Here is a 26,987-nt window from a genome sequence, read left to right on the forward strand (position 1 = left end):
TGGCTGAAGTCATCCGACGTCGTTTCACTCGCTTTTTTATTTCCAGGTTGCCAACCCGTTTCCCAAGATTGAGCGATTACAACGATGACTAAAGTCAGTCTCGCATCCTGTCAAGGACTTGGCTCGTTGCCGTTTACTTCTCGGCAATATTAGATTCAACTAGGTCTTGTCCTCTGATTATCTGTGAGGATTGAATTCAACCCCCGACTTTGGGCGCAGGCTATTTTCTCGGGGAAAGTCTAAACATCCTCAGAGGATCAAGAGCTCAGCCATAGCCCTGGAGGAAAGCGGAGTCGATGCGTCAGATTAAAGGGGCCCCCCAGACCTATTCCTCACCGCAGCTCTTCAGATTTTAAAGCGAGGGTTAGGAGGACCAGGAGGGACACGAGGGATGGAGGCAAAAGGCTCGATCCTTAATCCGAGCCAGAGACAAAGGTGAGTAACTGCGCGAGGGGGACGGGGAGACGGGCAGAGGGAGGCTCCTTGGGCCCCTAGCCGGATGGCGTGACTTCAAGAGGACTCAGAAAACGGGCCAGGACTGGGTAGGATAGGAAGGTGCCAGCGGGGCGGGCGAACCGGCTAATCGCAGAGGTGGCGAGGCTGGGAACGCCCCCTCCCGGCCCCGCCCCACTGCGCCGGGCAGGGAAACGAAAGCCAAGCCGGCGCCCGGGTCACGGGCCGGGGCGGCCCCGCAGCCTCAGGCTTCCCGGGATGGGCGACTCCGAGAAGGGAGCGTGCCTCACGTTCTACCCGCCCCGCCCCCTGCGCGCTGCGCACGCGCACGCGCGGCCGCGCCCCGCCCCTCGCGTCCCTGCCTGGGCGATGGGGCGGGGGCGGGGAGCCGGGGTGAGGAGGCCGCCGGAGTCCCTAGACTGCGAGCGCGCGCACCGCCTCCCCCGCCGCGTCACTGCTCCCAGGCCCGCCCTCTTCTGGTCCCTCCTCCCAGCTCCGTTTCCCCCTCCTCTCACCCACCCCCTCCGACAGAGCGGTGACTTAAGCAACGGAGCGCGGTGAAGCCCATTTTTCTCCTTCCTCGCAGCCGCGCCGGGCAGACCGCGGCGCGCGGCCCCTACACTCCGGCCCGAGATGAATGCTGCGGCAGAAGCCGAGTTCAACATCCTCCTGGCCACCGACTCGTACAAGGTAGAAGCTCGGGGCGGGGGCAGGTGACGGAGGAAGAGAGGGCGCGTCGGGGACCAGCGCGAGGCTGCGGGGCAGGGGCGGCCGGGCTGGGGTCGTGGCGCGAGGCGGCCCCGAGGGAAGGCGCGGCGGCGGCGGCGGCGACTAGGGGCAGGTGAGGCTGGCGCCGCAGTGGGGAGGAGGCGGATGGAGGAGGGATGGAGGGATAGACGGCAGGAGGCGGGGCCTGGTGGGTGCGTGGTTGTGGGGGGGGCGCGGCGAGGGGCTGAGGCGGGCCCGAGCTGGTGCCGCGCGCCCGCTGCCCGGGGCTCGGGGCGGCTCAGCTCGGCTCAGCGGGCCGGCGACCGGGGTGGCTGGGGCGTCACCGGCCGAGCTCACGTCTTCCGCAGGAGCGCGGCCTTTTGGCCCCGGGCCGGGCTGGGCTGGGCGAGGGCTCGCCCGAGGAGCGGGTCAGTTAGGTAACGGCTCCTTGGGTTCCACGGTGGAAAGACTGAGCCGGGTTTGAGAAGTGGGGTTTCCCCCGCGGAGCTGAGTCGAGCGCGCTCACCCCTTAGCCGGCAGGTACGCCCCTTCCCGAGGAACGGGCGGGCGAAGCCCTAGTAGGGGTGCCAGAGCAGCCAGCCACGTTCCTCTGCCTGTGGCCCGGGTGCGGAGGACACTTATCTGTCCCTGGTAGCCCTGCTGGATTCCCCGTCCCACTCCACTGGGCTCCGTTTCAAACTCCTTTGCTCCTGGTGATCACTCACGCTCCTTATCTCTTGTTGGAAAGGCCGATCTGCCCTTATTCCATTAGGACCACTACAAGATTTCTGTGAAAAGGAAAGTGAAACACGAGGTGTTAAATGAACTGTAGTTAACCTTGGAGAACTTGTTGAGAGAGAAGCGACACAACATTCTCTTACTATGGCTATTGGACGCTTGCATGTATAGCTGACCCGTTAATTTTATTTGAAACTCACATTTGTAAAGGGAAAAGTGATTAAAGAGAAATCCGGCAAATATCCTTTCCCCTAGTTTCCAAATTATATGAAATAAACTGGATTATACTTTGCTAACAAGTTTTGTTAGGCAGGACACCTAAAAGATGACATGTCAGACTGGAAACTCCACTTTCGCAGAATAAATGTTCGTTTTTACTTGAGCAGCATCGTAGTTTAGAATATAGTGATTAAAGCATAATGTTTTCAGATTTTGGTTTTTGTTGTGGTTTTTGTTGCTTTTTGTTTTTTCTTAAATTTTCCAGTAAAGTATTTTGGAGAATCCTATTTTACTTAAGTTCTCTGTTGAACTTTCCTTCCCAGCTGGTTTAAGATTCTACTTATGATAGTTTAGGTGGGTTATTATTTAAAGTAGAACCAGGTTTCTTTAACAAGTGGTCTTTTAAATGGAATTTTAAAGTGGAAATCTACACAATTGCAAGGATATCATAGTGCTATCAAGGATATTTTTACTTGTGCTCCTCTGTGGTCTCTTAGTTCAATTATAGTGTTTTGAGTATTTTTAATAGTGATTTTAGAATGGTCTCATGCATAGTTTTCTAGAACTTTATCCTTAACTAAATCTTTAAAATAATTTTCAAATTTTTTAATGTAGTAACTTATTTTATTGAAAATGGGAAATGTAAACGGAGGTTGATTGGTTCAACTTTTAAAAACAAAACAGACGTTTAAAGTATATATTCAGGGCTTCCCTGGTGGCACAGTGGTTAAGAATCCGCCTGCCAATGCAGGGGACATGGGTTCGAGCCCTGGTCCGGGAAGATCCCACGTGCAGCGGGGCAACTAATCCCGTGGGCCACGACTACTGAGCCTGCGCTCTAGAGCCCACGAGCCACAGCTGCTGGAGCCCGTGCTCTGCAGCAAGAGAAGCCACCGCAATAAGAAGCCCGCGCACCGCAACGAAGGCCCAACACAGCCAAAAATAAATACAATAAATAAATTTAAATAAATAAATATTCATTTCTGTAATCTCATACTTTATTATACATAATGATGAACTAAGGAAATAGGTAAATGTGGTTGTTTCTTCTGTTTTTATCCTGGGTTCTTGTTATAAATGAAAAGGACCCTTAAGGGTTAACCATTTATATTTTCAAAATGGTTTAACCATTACAAAACAGTGTGTAAGCTTCTTTGGTTTGTAGTTCCTCTAGCCATTATATATAAGGAATGTAAATTGCTTTAACATCAGTTTCCTGGGATGAAAGGTAAGAGTGGTTACCTTAAAGTTTTCTAATCTGCTAGCAAGGCATTCTTAACTACACTATCAGAATTTGCATCTATTTAATTAAGTTTATTCCTGTCAATTTGCAAGTCAGACTGGTGTATGTTATCCCCTTTCGAATATAAAACCTTTTAAGAAGATTATCATCTTTGTAAGATATTTCATTTCCCTCCCTCCCCCACAAAAAAACCCTCAAGAGGATTCAGTCAGGATATGTTTTATACCAGTGGTTTACAGCAGTACAGTAAAATAAGTAGTGTATTGCAGACTCACAATTTAGTCTTTTAAGTTTCATTTTCCTTACACTTTTAGTGGTCCTTATAGCCTGTTTATCATTTTCGGCTTTTTATCTTCTTAGATGAAGAGGAGACAGAAATGGTAATCTTGAGTCTAGAAGTGGTGAAATTACACTTTTATTAGGAAATTACATGAGAATGTTACATGCATATCCTTATCAGTACTTGCATACTGTTGGCCAGTTAAAGTAGGTAGCTAACAGCTTTAGATGTATTGGTGGAAGAGAGCAGAATATTGTTGATTTATTTTTTCTAGAACTGAAGCAAGGATAATTGGCTGTCTAGGCACTATAGAAAGGTGTTTTGCAAGTAGATGGGATAGTGTCCAAGCGCATGACAACATGTGGGAATTTTGTTTTCACTTGTATCCTTTCCAGAGGGATCGGGACAATTTGGGCCAAAGGAGAGGCATTTAAGATGCATATTCATTTCTGTAATCTCATACTTTATTATACATATTGATGAACTAAGGAAATAGGTGAATGTGGTTGTTTCTTCTATTTTTATCCTGGGTTCTTGTTACAAATGAAAAGGACACTTAAGTGTTAACCATTTATGTTTTCAAAATGGTTTAAAGGAAAATTATCTACTGTGTTATATTTACATTGTGCTAGGCCAGCTAGAGAAAGGTGCGTTTGGGCTGGCCTTAGCCATTGCAGTGCTTAAAAAGCATTTGGCATGTTTTTTTATAAAAGAGACAGGTCATTTTTTTCACTTATTTCTGGGATAGCCATTGATCAGTTTCTGTATAACCGGATCATTAAAAGATTCATTTCTGTTCCATTCTTCCTTCCCCTCCTATGTAGATAATGTTTGTAACAAACTACAGCAGAGAATCATTTTAACATTTCTGAACATTTTACCTGTTAGCAGATTAAAATGGATGATGTTGTCAATTGAGCCCTAGTTGGAAAAAAATAATGTATAGCACAAGAAAGTAATCCCTAAGCAATTTATAGTTTAAACCACATCACACGTTAGTTATAAAATGTGCTGTCCAGTGTGGGTTGCTTCTCAAAAGGTCATTTAAAACTGGTTATCTAGAACTCAGCACATTTTCATGCATAAATATTGGAGGCCTACTAGATATTATAAAATACGAAACATGTCCCTTACAATCTAAGATGGGTGAAAGTTGATTTTAGAAAAGTTATAAAAGGCTGTATAATTCATGTATGATGATTAAGCACCCAAGTTAGCTTTTTTTTAAAAAAGAGCTTGCTTCCTCATTCGTAGCGGAATAACAAATCTTAATTTGGGGCGTTTTGGAGGAAAAGATTTGGGGATAAATGAGAATCTTATGGGCAAGTTAGTCCTGCCTTGGACTTTTAGCTACGCAGTGTCTTCCTCTGAGCTGTTCCTATTTTTCATAGTTGCTTCTCTTTCACCGCTTCTGAACAGGCACTTAAGTATGGTCACAGCGGCAGCCTAAGCCTTGTGAGACATGTGGCCCTGCTGCAGTTTGTATGTCAGAGAGTACCTGTTCATTCTTAGGACAGAGTTTTTCCAGTAAGTTTTATATTATAAATTATAGGAAAAACCCAGGCAACAGAAATAAAATCCTGTATGTAAATCATGAACATACCTCATAGGAAGATTGGATTAGGTCAGTAATAATCGTAGAGTATCTTGCAAAACAAAAATACCAGAAACTGGTATCCTTTTTGTCAGTTTATGAAATCTCTCTTAAAGGTGTGGCAAAAAAAGGTACAAGTTGCCGGGAACTCTGCCTGATTTAAGGGAAGAGGCAGCATAATGATAATGGCTGGTTTTACAATTTATCCCCTTCACCAAAATAATGTAATCCAAAAATTCTTAAGTTGTATTTTGAAGTTATTATTGCTTCAAAAGCCAAATAGCAATGAATTATTTTCTGGGGCAACAGAAGTCCAGGGCTTGACAAATCTTGAATAATATTGAAAAGAGGAAAGAATCAGTTATGATTTTTGCTGTTTCTGGCACATTACCTTTGAAGAGGCAGAGAGTCTTAGCCAATGTAAGTGCCTCTTATGAGTGCCCTTAGATATTACATAGGTAACATAGCTTAGTTTGTGACTTTGGGTCCGTTATTCCATGTGCTCTTCCATACACATGGTGTTGTTAAAATGTTGGCTTGTGATTATCTGTAAAAGGAGGTTAGTAGTAGTTGCCTTTGGTCATGTGATCCCATTGTGGGAGGAAAGCTCTTGGAAATATTATCATGTCACCCTTATGGGAAATCTAGAGAAACTCAGGAGAAAATTATACTTCGCTCTCACAGAAAGATTCTATGCAACTTAAATATTTCTCATACCTCTCTTGAACTGTTATACAGGTATATCTGGGACTGCAGTTTTTAGAAGCTTATTTTTTCATTAAGTAAATCAACCACATAACTAACTGTGAAGCTAAGTTTTATTAGAAGAGCTACATTTTTCTGTGTGCCTCTGTTCTTTACCACACATATATTTATGTACTGGCAGTACTCTGTTAGTTGCAGGAAGGCTGTGCCACTTGAGGAAACATTTTTAGGGGTAATGTTTGCTGAGGATATTATGAGAAATTTGTTTTTTTCTCTTCATCTTATAAATAATTTTAAATTTATTGTACAACTATTTTCTCTAGTGATGTAAGTCAAAGCAGTGCTGAAAAACAACATGATTTAAGGGCTCCCTTTTGGCAGGTCACTTTAATTTTGCATATTATGAAACTTTTTGTTAGTGTTTACTTAACATATTTAAAACTAAGCTCTTGATTTCCCTACCCAGTCCTTCCATGGCTTTCCCCATCTCAGTAAATGGCACCATTATTCACTCAGTTGCTCAAGCCAAAAATCTAGGAGACATCCTTAATTCCTTCCCCTCTTTATTCCCAAATCTAATCTATCAGCCTACTTCTCCAAAGACACTGAGCCGGTCTCTCACCTAACCTAGTCTTTTGCAATAGCCTCTTAATGCTCTGTGTCCACTCTGGTCACCCCGTAATCCATTCTCCATCTCTGCCAAGCTGATCCTTGTCAAATGTGAATCAGATCATATTCACTCCAGCTTAAAGCATGCTAATGGCTTCCCACTGCACTTCAGGTAAAATTCAAGCTCCTTGGTAGCCTGTGAGCCTTACATGATCTTGTCCCTGCATTTCTCTCTCTCTGACCTTACCATGTACCTCCTCCCCATTCTCTAAGCGCCAACCACAGTGGTCTTCATTCTCTTCTGTCCCTGAAGTCAAGATATTTCCTATTTCCTCGTCATTTAGACCTTGCTCACATGTTACTATCTCAGAGAAGCCTTCTTGGCCTCCACTTTAGTCTCCCAGGCCCCTTCTGGTCCATCATTTTCTTTTAATTTTTCATAGCATCCATCTAGCTCAAATTATTTTGTTTATGATCTCTCAGCCCTCACTAGCCCTATGAGAGTAAGGGCTAGTCAGTCTATTTTACTTCCCCATCCTCAGCATCTGAAACAGTGCCTGATACACAGTTGGTACAGAGTATATATTTGTGAATGCATGAACTATTTATAAAATAACAGTTTATTGATTTGTATTTCTGCTATAGCATCTCATCTTCTGGTGAAAGTTCCAAGGGGCTCAGGGTGATAAGTTTAGCAGAAAGTAAAATGAAGAGGACAGTAAACCTAGCAAAACTAGAATTATCTATTGGCTGTATTCTTAGAAAATATTTACTAAGAAGCTCTGTTTAAATTTTTTTCCCATTAAAACAATGTGTATATGCCAATATAAATAGATTTGAATAATACTATTTTATTCCTCTTTAAACATATTGGGTGTGAGTAGGGAGTTAATAGTAAATTACGTTTCACAGTTAATTGCCAGAGAGTTTGCCTTACGTGACTTAGATTCTTTAGCTAAATTCTGAAACAGTTTTCTTAAGTTTCTCCAAAGAAGATTTTAGAAGTCATACTTCATTTCTAATCAAGCCTAGACAATTTTGTATTTTTAATAACGTTTGTTTTCAGAGAGGCATTCTGAATATTTATGCAAGGGTTTTAAGTACCATAATTAAAGAATACAACTGAAGTAAAGCTTTAAAATTATAAACATATTTAATTATTGTCCTGAACAGGAACTGTATTTGTATGATGGAAATTTTTTAATATACTTTTAGACCAAGATGGAGTTAAATAGCTTAGGGACAATTTCCATTCAGCTTTTGACTGCTTGGTCTACTCAGAAGATGAAAATAATTCATTTGCCTTCTAATACTTTTAAATCTGATACAGGAAAAATAAATTTATAAAGATGCACCATTAAGTATCTGAACTGTAAAGAAGGTCACATGTAACTGTTGAGACACAGCTATGAATCTGACTTTTTTCAAATTTTACTTCATCGTGGTTGACTTTTCTTCCACCTCACTGCTTATTCCCACTAAGGGAGTTGGAGTTATTTAGATTATAAACTGGACATTTTCGTTTTTATATACATCTTGGGTACATTTTCAAGTGGTGATATCTTTTTCTAATCAGTTTCTTAAGTAGTTAAAGTAGTAGTCATTTATTATTATGGTATCGTTCATATATACACATGTTTTTGCATTTTAGTGAATCGGCTAGTGGACTTAATTGCTCTGGATTCTGTATTAGCTACTTCACTTAGCTACTTCTTAAATCTTAAATTTACCCTGGTATCAGTCCCTGGGTTCTGACTTTAAAAAAACTGACATATACTTGTAGATTTTGATGAGGCCTCCGTATACCTTGTAGTATATAGATATGTGTACCTGAGCAAAACAGAAAGTTCCAGCTCTCTTACCTGACTTAGGCAATCAAACCACATATTAACATAAAGATTCACCTGCAAGATTACCTATAAGCTGCATCAGGGTGCTATTTTTATAGAGTTGCAAGTTGCTTCTATTAGAAAGGAAACATATTTTAAACACTTGTGACTTTTTTTTCTCTCTCTGTATTCGTTTTAGAATTTTTGTGCAAAGCCACAAAGTTTCTTTAGGTTAAAACCAAGTTTTACTAGGATTGAGATTGTGCAGCCAAACAAGGAACACAGTAGTTTTCCTAAACTTGAGATCAGAGCTAAACAGAAAAAATGGTTTATGTTCACAGTGGTCATCCATGAAACTTGGTCTGCAAAGATTTATTCCACCTTTACCCTGACTCACCACCCTATCCTTAAGCTTTAAGGCATTATTATTCCTCTTCTTTCAAATGGGAAAATATACACTATTCTTCCAGTTATTTTTTATTGGTAAAATGTTGTAACCATATTAAAATATAATAAAATTCACATTATAATGAACACTCGCTTTTTTTTTTTCTTAAAACAAAAACAGAAAAATATTCAACAGTGGCTCTTACCCAAATTCATGGAAGAGAAAGTTGTGATAATGCCTCTTCATATCTTTAAATTCATAAGGATTTGATGTTGCACTGGATAGGCATTTATTTCCCAATTCAGAGGTAATTTGAGAAAAAGAAAGATTACAAAACAGGATATTTTTTCCACTGCTGCTGCTATTGCTTTCATCCAGGTTTTCACAGTGTCATTATGAAGACTAGAAGGGGTCATTTTCAGTACCTCATTATACAGATGAAGGAGAGTCGTGAGAAGTCATTGACTATTGACTTGTCAAGAGTTCCACACTTAAATAGTAACAGTACCAAATTCTGCTTTCAGTTCATTCTTTTATATCATGTGTTTGTCCCCCAGGCAGCTGCTTCTCTTTCCCGAATGAAGGCTGTTCCCCAAGAGTAAATGAGATCTTTCTTGGCATTTTTTTTCCAAGTGTCCAGCTTAGAGGCCTTGTACTTCCTTAAGTTCAGTCCGTTTGTTTATAAAATTTAATACTCTCCTGCAGTTTTGAATTTAAGATACTGAACTATTAAAAGTATCTTAATAAGCATGATACTTACTTTTTATTCCTTATAGCCAGGAGAAGAAGCTGATCAACAGCAAATAAGTGTAGTTTCTCTGGTTTTAAATAATTTCAGGCTCTTTTTATCATAATTTACATTCTATTCTTCTGGTATTTTCTAATTCAGGTATTTTCTCTTTCATATAGGTTACTCACTATAAACAGTACCCACCCAACACAAGCAAAGTTTATTCCTACTTTGAATGCCGTGAAAAGAAGACAGAAAACTCCAAAATAAGGAAGGTGAAATATGAGGAAACAGTATTTTATGGGTTGCAGTACATTCTTAATAAGTACTTAAAAGGTATTGTTTTTCCTAATATGTTTAAAACACTGCTTTTATATACCTCATTATAGTTTTCCTCCGATATTGTTGTATTATTATTTTAAGTACCTTTTTGAATAGTCTAATTTTGATTTTTTTTTTTAAATTTATTTTTGGCTGCATCAGGTCTTCATTGCTGCACGCAGGCTTTCTCTAGTTGCGGCAAGCAGCGGCTACTCTTCGTTGCGGTGCGCAGGCTTCTCATTGCGGTGGCTTCTCTCGTTGCGGAGCACGGGCTCTAGGTGCGCTGGCTTCAGTAGTTGTGGCTCGCGGGCTCTAGAGCGCAGGCTCAGTAGTTGTGGCGCACAGGCTTCATTTATCCGCGGCATGTGGGATCTTCCCGGTCCAGGACTTGAACCCGTGTCCCCTGCCTTGGCAGGCGGGTTCTTAACCACTGTGCCACCAGGGAAGCCCTAGTTTGATATTTATTTAATTACCCTAACTACTTTAGGGGTTCTTTTGGAATTTTTAGAAATATGTTAATTTGAAAGCATTAAATTTTATAATTTGATGTATGTGCTTGGTGTTCTAAATATGACAAAGATTTTCCAAAACTAGTAAGACTGGGAATAAATTTAGAAAAGTGAGTAATTTTCTGAGGCTAATCTGGTTTGTTAATAGACTTTAGTCATTAATTCAAAATAAAGGATTTGTTACTGACCTGGGAACTCATTTTGAATTGTGGTAGCAATTATAATTAGAATATGTTTTGCTAGTCAGTTTTACCTTAAAGGCCTGTTTTTCAAAACTACCTGTAACGGTGGACTTAGTCTCAAATGCATTTTTTTTTAAGTTTTTGGCCGCACCCCATGGCATGTGGGATCTTAGTTCCCAGACCAGGGATCAAACCCTTGCATCCTGCATTGGAAGGCAGAGTCTTAACCACTGGACCACTGGGGAAGTCCCTCAAATGCATTTTAAAGAAGAAAAAAATCCCTGAAATAATTTCTGTGCTTTGTTATTTGAAAGTCCATTTCTAGTCTTATTTTGTAATGGTATTTGGGGGGGGAAACAGTTCCCAAGGTTTTTATACATTTTGGAAAATTTCATTTCTAACCTTTTCAAATAAAAGTAATCTCAGAATTGAATACAGAATAACTTGAATTTTATGCAGATAATGATGTTTTTCTATAACCTTGGCAATTTTAAGATCAGATAGTTCAGATATGTTATACTATTGAAAGTCTACTTGGATATCCAAAGTACTTCACTGCAACAAGATTACCCAAGATATTATAAATGAGTTTACTAGCGATCTTATTTAGAGAAAGTTACCAAAGACTAATGTCACACTTCAATTTTCTACAGCTTAAAAACTTTATAAAATGTTATTTATTATTAATTACAGCTAAAATATATTGTTTGTTATAGGCCAGCATTATTCTAAGTGCTTTAATTCAGATGTCTTAACTCATTTCGTCCTCACAACCACTCTAAAAGTAGGTACTCTACTGTTATCTTCATTTTACAGATAAAGTTAGCTAAAAGTGTATTTGGGGGGCAAAAACTTAGGCATTGTAAAAATTATTGGATTATCAGCCCCAAAGACATCCTTTATGAATAAAGTGAGCAGATTCACCTGGAAAGCCACCTATCAAAAGCTTACTCTCAAATCTGAAGACTGTATAAATTAATAGAGATTTTAAAAAAATCTCCCAAAAGTTAATTTATTACTGTGATTTTTTAAAAATACTATACATGTAATAGTCTCTTCTTTTGCAAATTTGCTTTTCAAATAAGAAATTAACATTTATGCTTAGAGCGAGTGGTTAGAAGTGCAAGTTCCTTTTCTGACTCTGCTGTTGATTCTGGGTGAATCATTTGACCTCAGTTCTTGGGTTTTTTTTGGTTTTTTTTGGTTTTTTGTTGTTGTTTCTTTTTTATTTATTTATTTATGGCTGTGTTGGGTCTTCGTTTCTGTGTGAGGGCTTTCTCTAGTTGTGGCAAGCGGGGGCCACTCTTCATCGCGGTGCGCGGGCCTCTCACTATCGCGGCCTCTCTTGTTGCGGAGCACAGGCTCCAGACGCGCAGGCTCAGTAGTTGTGGCTCACAGGCCCAGCTGCTCCGCGGCATGTGGGATCCTCCCAGACCAGGGCTCGAACCCCTGTCCCCTGCATTAGCAGGCAGATTCTCAACCACTGCGCCACCGGGGAAGCCCAGTTCTTGTTTTTTTAATCCACTGAATGGGCGAAATAGCTAGAGACATTAATCCTATGACAACTCAGCAACTCACAGCATGCCTTTAGAAATGTAAACAGGAGATGTTTATTTTTTTAGGTAAAGTAGTGACCAAAGAGAAGATCCAGGAAGCCAAAGAGGTGTACAAAGAGCATTTCCAAGACGATGTCTTTAATGAAAAGGGATGGAACTACATTCTTGAGGTAAAAAATGGTTTCATGTTTTGACCTATGTATTTTGGTTTTGCTTTTAGTTCAGAATTTCTTGCCGTGGAATTTGAATAGAAGATTAGACTATACACAGCACAGGTATTCAAACCTTGAACAACACAGGTTTGAATTGCATGGGTCCACTTACATGTGGAGTTTTGTCAGTAGTAGATACTGCAGTACTACACAATCTGCAGTTGGTTGAACCCACAGATGCAGAACCACAGATACAGAGGAACCACAGTTACAGAGGGCTGACCGTAAGTTATACATGGATTTTTGACTGTACAGAGGAGGGTGGGTGCCTCTAACACACGTATTGTACTAGGGTCAACTGTAATTATAACTCTTTTCTGTCTGTGACCCTATAAATATAATGGCTATTTAGACATTCTTGTGAAAAGTTAATGGTAATGTTTAATTTTTTTTTTTCCTGGTAACACATCATTAGTATCTAAAATCTATAGCATATCTAAGTAATTTGTTGTAATATGTATTACAATTTAAATAACTAGCATTTTTCAGAAAGGTAATTTAATCCTTTCTTTGAAAATACATTATAATTAAGAAAGGGCATGGTTATTTGGCAATTTGAAATTTTAAGCCTATTTTCTGGACTGTACATTATCTAAGAAAATAGATGCTGTGAGTCTGTCACTATGCAATACTTCTAGGACATTTCCCTTACTGAATAGTTAGAAGAATGGTTTGGTGCAAATCTATGAAGTTAATTTTCATTCTTTATTGTACTGTAATATTCCTACCTAACATGTTTGGATTCCTTGCTTAAACTTTTGGGCATCCAAAGACATGGGAATTGAGTCATAAGTGTTGAATGTCCCCTGGTGGTTTTCTCTGTTACAAAGATAGCTTGGGAATGGGATCTATTGGCATCTTGCTATGTTAAGTGTTCATTATCTTTAAAATGAATGTCTTTTTCATTGTAAACTATCAAACACAAAGTAATTAGAAATACTTTAACTTCCTGCCTATATCGTAATATTGAATTTTACTGTTTGGTAATTATTGGTCTTTGAAGAAGTTGAGTAAGCACACTGCTAGTTTTCCCATATCTTAAGTAAGGTCAGTAAAATATGTTGGCTAACATATTTTGGTTATGTTGGCTAACTCATTTGGTTGACACTTAACCCATTTGGTTTGTTGTGAGGATTATAGTTATAGGTAAGTTAAGTGCTATGCTTAGTAATAGAATTCTCAGTGGTCAGGGTGGTAAATATTTTTATTTTATATTCAGAGAATCTTAGGGATTCATAGATTCCCTAGAGATAATATTGTGTAACCCCTTTTACAAGCATGAAGTCTGAGACCTTGAGATTCTAAATGACTTGCCCACAGTTTCCTACCTGCTTTTGCATCCAAGCTAGGATTTTAAGGCATTATTCTTTCTCCTCTAACATGATTTTTTTTTTTATCTAGTTACCTTGTCCCAAATCACATAAATAAACCTTACTAGCCAAAAGTTAGCCACAGCTTTTATCTTTAAAAAGGGGGAGGCGTAATTAAATATCTAGTAACATACCATGTAGCCACTATATATCCTCAGCCTAATTTGGGAGAGAATTATTGCACTTGGATATTGACTGCCAGAGCTCTAGAAAGTATACCTATGATTGGTCTGTCTACTGCCAAAATGGTGTCAGGTCTACTACCAGTGTAGAGAAAACCTATTTAAGATTCTTCTACTGGCAAGGAGTGCTCTCTTTTACTTTGTTTATTCATTTTGTTGTGCTCTCTAATAGCAGTCCATTATTTTATCTTTCAGTCTTTAGCCTTTCTTTTATGAAAATGACCTACTTAGAAGAAAGGTAGTGCTCTTAGAATATGTTGGAATAAACTCTTGTCTTTTTTTTGGAAAGAATAGGAAAACAACTTTTTTGTTTTGAAATCAGTTTGAAATTCTCTTCAAGTGACAAGTTTTCTTAGCAGAAGTACTTTTACAGCATAAAATTTAAAAATTAATGCTAGTACTAAACTGTTAATCATTTTAGCTAATTTTATTTCAGGAGGATAAGGATATTCTGACCAGATTACTAGCAATATAATAAGATCTACAATTGCAATTTCTATGACAGTAAGTTTAGCTTCTGTAAAATATAAAGAACCTTATTTAAACAGGTAATGGCATACCACCTGTTGAATTAATAATTTCATTATTGTCTCTTACCAGAAATATGATGGGCATCTTCCAATAGAAGTAAAAGCTGTTCCTGAGGGCTCTGTCATTCCCAGAGGAAATGTTCTCTTCACAGTGGAAAACACAGATCCAGAGTGTTACTGGCTTACAAATTGGATTGAGGTGAATTGTTTTGTTTTGTTTTGCTTTTCACTTTTACTTAACATTAGTTGTAGATGTAAAAACCATTCAACTGGGATTCTAGTTTAAAAATGCTACCAATAAAGTTATGTAACCTCCTACAATTTACTAAACCTTTCCAGGCCTCAGTTTCCTCACCTATAAAATGACAGTTGGACTAAATAATCTTTAAGTTTCCTTCCAGTAAAATCTAGTCTTCTGAGATTTTAAAATCAAATTGTAAATAATTATTACTGTTAAAGCTCAGTTGGCCTCCATCTTATTTGTTGCAATCCTAAATATATACCATCATAGAGAAAGATTACAAAAACAGCACAGGTGTATTTTTAGTAACTTAAGACATTTTATGGCTATTCTGTTCCAGTTAGACTAAAAGAATTTTGTTCAACTTCTTAGTAACTGTTTTCTTTATTCTTATCTAATCAGTTTAGGGCCTAGACTCTACCACCTGGTATTTCTCATTTAAATATATTCAAGATTCACTGATTGTTTTAATTTCTAATCTCAAAAGGAGAGTACATTATAGACTGTGAGTTTATATTACAAGGCTTTTGTTTGTTTTCCTGGTATCTATACTTAAGCAATCATGTTTTCACAGCCTCATCGCTTTGATATTAATAGTCTATATCTTATTAATGTATTGGTTAAACTAATTTGTTGTTCTATTATAAAATAACACATTTGAGGTTCATTTATAAAGACTGGAAAAAGTTTAGAAAAAGTAAGAGGTCAGGAATATTTCTGAAATACATTTTTGCTAAGTTGACAGGAAATTTAAAACTTTCTTTTTAGACTCTGGGTGGGCCATCAACTAATAGTAGCCTAACAGGCTCTGAAACAGTGAACAATTAACTAAAATAAAGATTTAAAATAGTTTACTGCTATGTCTTAAAACTTTGAATTAACTCATGAACTCAGAGTAAAAGGAAACATATTATTAACAGTCCTCATACTATTTTACTGGCAGATATTTTATTTTGAGGGGAAGGCATGATAAAAAGAGTAGAAGAGTTCTGAACCACATCATCTAGTGTATCCTTTACGTTCAGTGCCAAAAGATCCCAAATAGATAAATCTTATTTTGAAAATCATCATCTGTGAATCACCTTTCTTCACTTTTTTTTCTTTTTAGTTTTCTGATTGAGGATTTAGTCAATAAGTACTCTTCCCCTGTGTTGAATTGGAGTTTCATAAAGCAGATGTTTAGCAGAGAACTAGTTCCAAGTCTGCCTTGCTTTTCATGTATGTTTTTCTTTATCCTCTTAAGAAAGTGAAAAACACTAGCCTTAAAAAAAATTTTTTTTTAACTACCTGTTTTAATAATTGGTATTTTGGTGTATTTCACTAAAAAAACCATAAAGTAAAAAAGTTTATATATGGCCATCTTAGCAGTAGCTTGTTAGCAAATATAATAATATTTTTAGTTTAAAAATTATTAAACATAAAATCCAATATGATACTATTAGATTTTGAAGAAAAAAAATTCCCTATTTTCATTTGTTTATTGAGTTTACCTTCTATTCTAATATATATTATTTAAATAATTTCATTCCTTGGTAGGTATTTTTATCTAAGGCACAAAAATATATGTTCTGAAACAATCCCTTTGTGATAGATCCTATGTTTTATAAAGAACTGTGTGTAATCTAAATACCAGGTCTCCGGAAGACGCTTTCTCAGAGTCACTTTGCCTCTTGCGTGGGTTTCTCTGTGGGGTTAGAGGAGGTTCATCTTCCTCTTATCCATCTCCAGCCCAAGTTTACCACCTTATAAATGGAATCTGTTACCAAATCCAACAAACTTGTTATTTAAAAACTTGAGATTTTCTTCAGGAAATCTTTGATTTAAAACATTTTAAATAACAGTACTAAGTAGTATTCCTTCCAGTTCCCTTTGCCAGTATGTGTAAAGTTTGTGTGTGTGTGTGTGGTTTTTTTTTGGCCGCACTGCGCAGCTTGCTGCATCTTAGTTCCCTGACCAGGGATTGAACCCGGGCAGTGAAAGCGCTAAGTCCTAATCACTGGACTGCCAGGGAATTCCCGGTGCAAAGTTACTAATAACATTCTTTGATTCACCGTACACTGAATTTTAAAACCCACTAAAATTATTGAATTGCTTTATCAATTTCAGTATCGGTGCTAGAAGAAACCTTAGTCCTCAAATCAGATTTCAAAACATGTTTAAGAGAGCCTAAGTGTTCTTCAGAGGTGTCTCAGACTTATGAGGGGCTGAAGAATGAGCATATTGGGCTAAACGTAACCGTTTCTTCCAACCAAAAAAACAAAACAATACCTTTTTGCTGTTAAAAAGAAAAGATGACTTTAAAACTATTACATTGATCAAATGCCCTCATTTCACAGATGAGGAAATTGAGCCCTGAGAGGTGAATGGGCTAGTTAACAGTGTAGGTCCAGTCCCCTTTCTACTATACCACACCATTTCTTATTCTTTAAAATTCCTTATCCTGCACAGTAACGTTATAATGAACACTTCTTAAATAAAACTTGCAGGTTCATTTACTTTAGTCTTAGTTTTCAGCTAAAAATTTTATCTTGATTTGTGTGGGCAAATTGCTGTTTTACAGAAGTTTCCAACAAGGCCACTTTGTTAGACCTTGGATTAACCCAAACTAACTTGCCTTTTTTTCCCTTGCTTACACCTACAGTGATCTTTTTTAAAGGGGAGTGATTTTATTAAGAGTATAATTTAAGCTGATTTTGTTGGACTATGAAAAGGAAATGGTGATGTGAAGGATCACCATGTCTCATAGTTGTTTCTCTCCTTCCCTGGCATTTTTCGAGGGGTAAGGTCAATCTTCTACCTTTATAACTCAACTAGAGTTTTTCACATTATGTTTTCTATCTTTCTCATACTCCTAGATAATATCAGTCTAAGTCACATTAAAAATGTGAGAGTTGATTGAATTAAATTCAGCAAATGAGTATTGATTACAGTTATATACCCAGAAAATCCTGGGCACAGAAATTAGAGTAAGATATGTCTTACTTAAGGGCCTTTGGAGGAGGAGCGACTTATTCTTAACTAACCACTAATATAAGTAAGAATGCTGAATTGGTAGCAAAAATAGGGAATTCTGTCTAAGAAATCATGAAGTGGAAAGTAAGCTTTTAATAAGGGACAGGAAGAGCTGAGGTATTCTTAGAATGGCAAGTAGCCCAAGGGAGACTATAGCATAAAAGTGGAAAATATCGTAAGGGATAAATCTTTAGATGGTAAACAAGGCAAGACTGTAAAAGCCCTCAAATTTCAACACGAATTGGCCTTCTTCCTCTGTGGACAATAGATAGCCATTAAAGGATTTTAAGGAATGACAAAACCTGAATAAAACTCTTAACTTTAGAAGGATAACCAGTGGCAGTATAAAGAATAAGTCAGAGAAGCTCAAAATTAGAAGTAGGATAATCATGGGCAGTGGCATTGGAATCACTGAAATTACGAAAGAATAATTTCAGAAGCAGAATGCTTAGATAGAGGTGATTTGTCACAGAGTCCAAGTTAGGAGTTGCGTCAGTTTTCTACTGTTACGTAACAAACTACCCCAAAATAAAACAACTGCTATTTCTCATGATTCTGTGGTTGACTGGATGGTTCTCTGCTGGTCTTGCTTGGACTTATATGAGTCTGCGTTCAGCTGAGGGTTCAGCTCGGATAAAACAGTGTGAAATGGCCTCACTCCCATGTCTGGGCCTCAGCTCAGGTAACTGGGACTGCTGGACCTCTTTTCATGACTTAGGCTTCTTTATAACACAGCAGTCTCGAGGTTCTAAGAAAATGCGAGTAGAAGCTATAAAACCTCTTGAAAGAGAAGCTTGGAAGTCATAAATATGGCTTCTGCTACATTCTGTTGGTCAAAAGCAAATCAAAAGGACAGCTCGGAATCAAGGGATGAAGAGATAGATTCCATCTCTTGATGGGAGGAGCTGCAAAGAATTTGGAGCCATAGTTAATCAATCATAGGAATCTAATGCTGCAGTTTTTCTTAGGTGACTGAGTTGGGAAGTCCAAGGGTAAATAATCTTTTTGTTTGTTTTTACTTATTTTATTTATTGGTCACTTAGCTGGTATTCAGTAAAAGATTGTTTTGTAAAATTTAATTAAGGAAGTATAGCTTTTTGAGTGAGCACAGACATTGTTGTCATCTTAGCAGCTCTTTCTAAAACAAATTTGAAGCTGCTTGTAATAGCAGACTATCTGGTTTACAAAATAAAAGATAGAAAATTATGATCCTAGAATGGAGGAGTGAATTCCTAAGCCATAATAATTAGTATAGTTGCCGTGATTAAACATCAGACTTTCTTTGGAGTTTCCTGGCAGCCAAGGGAAAAAAGGGAAACCAAGGGACAGTTCTTAGCAGAAAGTAGGAACCCAGCAATTCTTTCATTTCCTCATTTGGGAACCTGTGTAATAGGAACTGAGTTATAAAATAGACAGCGACCTCACAAGTTTATAGCATATGCAGAAATGTTTCATGTGGCTCTTATACTGACTTTTGATAAAAACCAAGGACATAAAGCATAGCTCAATGAATAGAATTGTCTAGTGCTATGCAAAAATACCTCAAGTACATAACCTACCAGTAGTCATGTTAGATCCAAGGAAAAATTAGATCCAGTACTACCTAGAGGAGTAAATAAATAACTTCTTTAGATGTAGACTATTCAAGGTGTAGTCCAAGGACCAGTGCTGGTCCATGAACTCTTTGATGCAGGTCCACATTAAATACAGAAATCAAGGATAAGCATTTAGAAACTTTTATAGCAATTGCCTCAACATCCAAGTGTGAGTATATTTTATAAAACTATTGGTCCACAATAGATTGAAAATAAAAAAATAGCATTGGTCCTTCATCACAGATAGTCTTTCTAAATATTATTTGCTTCATTGGAGCTTTGGATGGAAAATAGGTAATTTGACATTCTCTACTGTTCAGGACCGAGTTTGCTTATCCTTTGTGTTGCGGATTTCAGAGCTGAGCTCGGCACTGTATCTGAAATGCATGTGGTAGGCGTCCTGCCATACAGTTGAAATGTCCAATTGGTATTTCTAGTAGTATGGAAGTCCAGGACATACCTCCAGAGAAGGCTAGGATTTTCCTCAGAAAGAACCCAATTTTTTATGTATTAATGTTTGTGGTTGATTTTATTACTACAGACTATTCTTGTTCAGTCCTGGTATCCAATCACAGTGGCCACAAATTCTAGAGAGCAGAAGAAAATATTGGCCAAATATTTGTTAGAAACGTCTGGTAACTTAGATGGTCTGGAGTACAAGTTACATGATTTTGGCTACAGAGGAGTCTCTTCCCAAGAGGTAAGAAACTGAAGTGAACCTCAATTAATAAAATGTGGATTGTCGGTTAGGTTACAGTTACCACTGTAAAGTTTTTGGGAAGTTACTGGGATCGATCTTCCTTCTAAGTAGGCCACATTTTGAAATTCCAGAGATTCAGTCAGAGATATACATTAAATACCTAAGATGTGTTAGCCTCTTTTAGAAATACCTGAAATACAGCCTTCAGTAAACATCCTTGTCCTTTATGTATTGGATGGATGGATGGACAGGTGGATAAACAGGTAAAATAAATATTAGCAGATGTCAGATAATGCTACAGGGAAGCCAAGGCAGAGTAAGGGAAAAGGAAGTGACGGGAAGTGGGGGTGGATCGCTATTAAATAGGTCTCTTTGAGGAGGTAACAGTTGAATCCTTAAATATTTAGGAAAAACTGGATCGTTGTCATAAGAAACTATTATCTCTGATAATAGTTAAATATCTCTTTAACTGAAGACAATAATTGCTTTGGGGGCTATGCTCTATACCTCAAGTATGGGTCTTTTCTTTTTTTGGATTTTGGTTTATGGTTTATTTTCCAGACTGCTGGCATAGGAGCATCTGCTCATTTGGTTAACTTCAAAGGAACAGATACAGTAGCAGGAATTGCTTTAATTAAAAAATACTATGGAACGAAAGATCCTGTTCCAGGCTATTCTGTTCCAGCGGCAGAACACAGGTAAAATTCTGTTTTCATCCTCCTATTATCTAACCTTGGTTTTCTATAACTAAATTTTTTCATTCTTGTAACTCAGTGATGTTTTGTTTAACTACAGAGCCAGGTAGCACAGTAAATCTTCATGAATTTAAGCAATACTAATTCAGTATTTATACTCTGTATAAAGACTGGTCTCGGGGAGGTAGAGAACTTTTAACTGTCCTAATAGAAACAATTCAGGAGCTTTTTTCCAACTCTTATATATATTGCTCTATAGGTTTTATTTTAAGGATTTTTTTTAGCTTCTCTATTGCCGTGTGCAGATAGGTTGTATTCATTAAGTCTAGAAGCACTCACTGTGAAGCCTGGTCAGTGTTTTCCCTTTCCCTGCTTTCTACATGACTTCACTCATCTTTGTTCTGGAAGTTATCTTCTGAACCCAGTACCCTCAATTGTAGATGAGCAAGTTAGCCCTTTTGATGAAAGGAAGAGTGTTCAGAGTCTTCTTACGCTTCCTTATCAGATTTTACTAAAGCATCTCAAGTTAAACTAGAAGACAATTATAATCTAGGCTACAGCTGCTCTGGTCCTAGAGTTAATTTTATTGAAAGTTAGTGGAGTTTTTAAAATGTATGCCAAAGCTTATTTCTAGTTCTTATAACACAAATTATTTAATGTAATTAGTTCGGGGCAGTTTATTAAATTCTACTCATACTTGAATATTGCAGGGTGCTAAAACCAGCAGTGAGTAAAGCTGAGCTTTGATCCCAGGCAGTCTCCTGGGTGCTACAAGGGATAGAAAGATATAAAGAATTAATCCTATCTTTTGGATTAAAAATAGTACACTAGCAGCCTTGTGCTCTGTTAAGTGCTTTTAAAGAGGTACAGTTAAAGTGCTGTAGCAGTGCAAAGGAAGGAAAAGTAGGGTCACGTTCCACCGGTAGGGTTGGATCAAGGAAGGTTTTATAGAGATGGTATGCAAATCTTGACTTCTTGAATGATTGGTGAAATTTAATGGCAGACATTAGGAGATTATTCATTCTCTAAAAGTATTTATTACATGTCTACCATGTGTTAAGCATTGTCCTGAAAGAGCAAGAATGAAAGAGGCAGGTATGGATGTGTTTAGGGAATAAGGGCTGAAATGTATTTTGTAGGGAGATTTTGTAGGGAATGTAGGGTAGAGTGGAAAGACAGGTTAGTAAATGCCCTCAAACTTATTTTGATATTGGATGTTAACTATTTGCTCATCATGCTAGATTATTCTAATTCCATTTTCAAATGGGAGTGGGCGTTGAAGCTTTTGAGCAAATAAGTGATGTCATCAGAGAAATACTGTAGAAAGATTACTTTAATAGTGGGCTATCTTATGAACTGAAAAATAGAAATGAAACGTTAGGAAGCTGTTGCAATAATTCTGAGAGATGACGAGGTTCAGAACCAAGTGGCTAAATAAATGGAAAGAAGGGTAAACACGAGCATTGGCTTGGGAGATGAAATTGCTGCAGCGTGATGATTTGAATTGGGGCTCAGTAGAGGGTAGATTCAGCTAACATTTATTAGCATTGCTTTATTAGTAGGGACTTGAATTCTTTCACATATAAGTTTCAAGACTGGTGAAACTGGAAAAATAAGAGTGACATTAACAGACCAGGATTTTAGGGCTGCAGTATTTTTATTTTTGGTCTTGGATATATGTACACCTTTTAAAAAGCTTCTTGTAGTACCCATAATTAGACTCTTCATTGATGCTTTTGTTTCAAAGTAATAACATCATGAGTATGATACTATACATCTGAGAATAAAGATGATATCTTCTTTAGGGCTTTCATGTTAAAACAGGTTGAAAATCTATTGTATTTTTATAGTCTCGAAATATTTACTACATCTGCAAATTTGACTCCTTAATGTGTCAGGTGTTCTTAAATAGACAAGTCGTTTAAACAACAGCAAAGTATAGTGAAAAGAGCTCTAGACTGAAAGTTGGGAAATCTGAGTGACCTTACAGCTGACATATACTGGGTGGCCTTGGGCAAGTCATTTATCTCTCTGTTCTTCAGTTCCTCCATCCAACCCAACAAAAGGAGGAGCTAAAATTTTACATCTCCTACATCAGAAGGTCATTGAGGGAAAATGAACTAACATCCAAGAGAACTTTAAAATAAGAAAACGCTAAAATTTAGAACATTGTCATTATTGTTATACATATTTTCTTAAAGAATATATATGAATCTGGACTTTAAAATATTCAATTACATAACTCTTCCTCAAACTTTGGAAAGGTATCAAGTTAAATTTGATGCTGGAAATTGGAACAGTAGCATAAGTAGAATTCATTGAACAAATATTTATGATCTCCATATACCAAATATTATACTAGATGTTATTATGATTAGATTATGTGGAGGGTGCTATGGGAAATGTCTGTGGGAAGATGAGGTGAAGAAACTCATTTTCCTCCCTAACAAACAAAATGGATCTGTAGTCCAGAAAAAAAAAAAAAACCTGGGCTAAGGTACAGATTTGTACAGGTACAAATACCTCACTACAAAGGTATTTTTTAAAAGCTTTGAGTGTTTTTCATATAGGGAGGTGTAGAGAGAGACCAGTGCCCCAGGTCATATTGAGAAAGGAGCGCATCTAGGGGAAACTGAAGAGGACCCATAGAAGTATGGGGAAAAAATCAAAACGTGGGATATGTCATTGAAGTCATTGGGAAAGAAAGCTTCAGGAAAGTTCACATGCCAAAGAGAAAGCAAGTAAGATAAAGACTAAAAATGAACCATTAAGTTTGCTAGACGTGATACACACAAATAGCAGAGTTAGTTGACTGTATTGATACAACGCTAGTAAAAAAATAAGTGCATAAACAGTGACCTCTAACTCTAAGAGTTTGTTCTTACATTGCAGAGCTCTCCAGTGTTGGTACTCTTTGAGCTTAATTCTCTCCCTTATGAAGGGGACCATAGCAATTCTTGATATGAAGAAGGGGCTTCTCTTGATCCATTTCTCAGTTTTCCCTTTAGCCTGCAGACGCTTGCATTGAGTGGAGAGTTGGCATCAAAGCTACTTTGTTCACTGTAAAATGAGTTTTATATAAATATGCTATCTCGCCATTTCAGACGAGAGTAGTTCTGGATAGCTAAGTCTTGATACCCCTGAAATGTGCGTGCTCTGCCATCCCCAGCATAAGAAAAGTTGTTTATTTCAGTCCTTTAGAAAAAAAAATAAGAATAAAACAACAATTTCAAAAATAAATTAGTATGACTTTTCAAACAGTTTTGAGATAATCTTATATCTGCATGGGGTTAAATGAATGGGTTGTTTTACTTTCCATCATTTTACTTCGGAAAATGGGGTAGAGGCAAAGAGTAGCAAATTAGGGAGAAAGAAAAATTGCTTGGCATGAGAAAATGGTAACAATTCTAAAATTCATTATGAAGTTTTCTTTAAGAATTTTAACTAATATATAATATAAATAATTTTTAACCAGCAAGTACTTAGGTTACATGTCATTAATCTGTTCAAAAAGAACCACCATTATTGAGGACAGTGTAAAAATCACTATAATCATTCTTGCCTAATAGAAACTCACACACTTTATTTCCCATCTTAATTATGTTTTGCTGAAACTAAATATTATAATTCTTATTCCCGGAGCATATATTAAGTACTAGTGGATAATCTGTAAGTGAAATAAATGACTACCTGTTGCTGGCCAATTGAAGATATAACAGGTAAAGAGTTAGTTGACTATATCTATGCATGGTATAGTATAAATAATTGCCTAAGTACTTGCTTTTAAGTGTAAGATTTTGAAATGTAAGAAAGATAAAATGTGTCCCTACTATTATTGGTATATGGTTTTGAAAATGCACAGAAGGGAGCCAAGTGCTTGCATGGCCTAGCAGCATAGCGGGAGTATGGGTTCATTCCTTCTAACATCTCAGTGTAACGGAGAGAGTGTCTGCAGCGGGTACTTTTTAGCTCACTCATTTTAAATGGGTAGGTTCAGGAATACTAAAAAAGAAAATAACATAGTTTATAGTTGGTTGAACATGACTTAAGAGTTTAAATAACTACTGGAGACGAATGAGATTACTTATAGTCTTAAAAATTGGCCAAGGAGTGGTTTGGCTCAGATATTCAATTAACCTTTTGATGTGCATTTATTAAACTAAATCACTCACCTTCTCTGCAGTGTTGAAGGTGTAGTATAGTAAACATGAGATATGATTCAGGAACATATAATGTGTCTGCCTAAGTAAATCTGTATTTTCATTTTGTTTTCTAGTACCATAACAGCTTGGGGGAAGGACCATGAAAAAGATGCTTTTGAACATATAGTAACACAATTTTCATCAGTGCCTGTATCTGTGGTCAGCGATAGCTATGACATTTATAATGCGTGTGAGAAAATCTGGGGTGAAGATCTAAGACATTTAATAGTATCAAGAAGTACAGAGGCACCACTCATAATCAGACCTGATTCTGGAAATCCTCTTGACACTGTATTAAAGGTAAATTTTAATACGTAAGTTGACTATTAAAGTGCCTATAGACCAGCTGCATCGACACTACTTTTAATTTCATTTATACACACATCATTTCAGAACTCTCTGGACCAGTCCCCTTATTTTAGAGTTGCAACCCAGAGAGTAACAGATTTGCCCAAGGTCACGCATTAATAACAGAGAAAGGATATCCAGAGTTATGGATTATTTATATACTGTCAAAGAAACAGTTAAGTACTGTTGAATGGATATTTTTTCTTTTTACCTTCAAAATTAATTAATAGTGTTACCATTTTAACCAGTCCTGTGATTTGGTTACCAAGTTTGTGGTTTCTTTCTTTTTCCTTTATCATTGCTGTACCTTTGACGGTTTTAGTGCAAAAGAAATACGTGCAATGTAATGTGGAATAAAAATAATTTGAAAATAGTTTTCAAGTAGAGATCCTTTGGAGATACTATTGATTGTCAATGTAGCCCTGTTGCATTTTTTTAGTGTTTAGGACTTGGCTTACCTTCTTTGAAAAGCACTAATAAGAGCAGGTTATTGATGCTTACTACTAGAAAAATATAGTGCTATGTGTGCTTTGCTTTAGCTGTGTCATTATTTAATCTCTATGAAAACCCTATGATCAATATTACAATCTCTTTTTTATAGACAAAGAAACCAGCTTAGAGAGGTTAAAATAAACTTGCTCAAGGTCACACAACATGTAAAAATAAGCCAAGTATCCAACATAGGTCTTTGTGGCTATCACCTTCCCTCTTTACCACACTGTTTCCCAGCTGATGATTAGGTGATGAATTACCCCTTAAGAAAGCGGGGTGTAGAATCAAGGAGGTCTTTCCCTATCCTGTTAAGTACATAGGCCAATCTGAAGGTCTGATCTTAGCCTGAAATATGAACAGATTTGGTTTTAGCAAACTGAACAGGTTGCATGTTTTTCCTGTTACCGAATAAAAATATACAAACCTAGTTTCAAGAATCAACAAAGTTATCAGTATGGAATGTTTTCATTGTTAGAATTTTAAACCAATTTATTTAGGAAAAGGGAGTGATTGTTGGGTAGATCTTTGGAATCTCTGACCAAGCTTTCTGAGAAATTTTCAGTCAGTGTTGAGGTATTTCAGCTGCTCCCAAACTTGCAGTAGTTAATGAATGAGTGGGACAGCTTGGCATATTAAGCAATTTGGTTTTAAAAAAATGGGTGTCATCGTTAAGTGAGAAGCACCTCAGAGAAACTATGGGTTATATATGCTTCATTTCCAGCTTTATCTGCATATGATGATTTCTCTGAACTTTGTAATTCAGGTGGATTCATGTTTGAGTTATATCAGACAAATTAAATTATTGGGCACAAGCAGAAAAAAATCCAAATCAAAAGTATAATCATGTTTTTTAAATGATGTTTTATATACCTTTGAAAAAGATTATATTTACCACTGTAAGCTCCTAATGTTAAAGGGTTTTTTTTTTCCTGAATCTAATTTGAAAAATGTGAGGGAAAACTACTTGTGTTCTGAGCCACTTTACAGTATAAGTTAAGTTTACTTGGTAGAAAATTGCATGCCTGTTTCTAACATAATCAAAAGGAATTGAGACAAAATTTTAGAAGGCTTATACATAGTATTGTAAAATTTAATTTGATTAGTTTTTATATTCTCGACCTTGCTTTGCTAACAATCTTGTTTTTTTTTTAAACTTTGGAAAGCTTTAACACTTTTTTTTCAGTATTAGTTATTTTGTGTTTGGGTGTGTATTTTTCCATACAGGTTTTGGATATTTTAGGTAAGAAGTTCCCTGTTACTGAGAACTCAGAGGGCTACAAGTTGCTGCCACCTTATCTTAGAGTTATTCAAGGGGATGGAGTAGATATTAATACCTTACAAGAG

General features: G+C 37.3%; 1 protein-coding gene and 1 long non-coding RNA gene across 2 annotated transcripts in view; one reads left to right on the forward strand and one right to left on the reverse strand.

Annotated features, from left to right (window-relative positions):
* Positions 1-289: 289 nt before the first annotated feature.
* NAMPT (nicotinamide phosphoribosyltransferase) overlaps positions 290-26,987 on the forward strand; it is a 38,290-nt gene continuing 11,592 nt past the window's right edge. The window contains exons 1-9 of the mRNA XM_082399860.1: positions 290-435; positions 985-1,143; positions 9,676-9,832; positions 12,131-12,234; positions 14,429-14,557; positions 19,748-19,906; positions 20,468-20,604; positions 24,878-25,103; positions 26,868-26,987. Coding sequence (XP_082255986.1) covers positions 1,087-1,143; positions 9,676-9,832; positions 12,131-12,234; positions 14,429-14,557; positions 19,748-19,906; positions 20,468-20,604; positions 24,878-25,103; positions 26,868-26,987 — 1,089 coding nt within the window. The 5' untranslated portion in view covers positions 290-435; positions 985-1,086. The remainder of the gene's footprint in view (positions 436-984; positions 1,144-9,675; positions 9,833-12,130; positions 12,235-14,428; positions 14,558-19,747; positions 19,907-20,467; positions 20,605-24,877; positions 25,104-26,867) is intronic.
* The window catches only part of LOC309632395, a 76,915-nt gene continuing 75,037 nt past the window's right edge, over positions 25,110-26,987 (reverse strand). The window contains exon 4 of the long non-coding RNA XR_014246878.1: positions 25,110-25,988. This is a non-coding gene — a long non-coding RNA (uncharacterized lncRNA). The remainder of the gene's footprint in view (positions 25,989-26,987) is intronic.

The sequence above is a fragment of the Balaenoptera borealis genome (genome assembly GCF_965194805.1).
Source record: "Balaenoptera borealis genome assembly, chromosome: 7".
Lineage (NCBI taxonomy): Eukaryota > Metazoa > Chordata > Mammalia > Artiodactyla > Balaenopteridae > Balaenoptera > Balaenoptera borealis.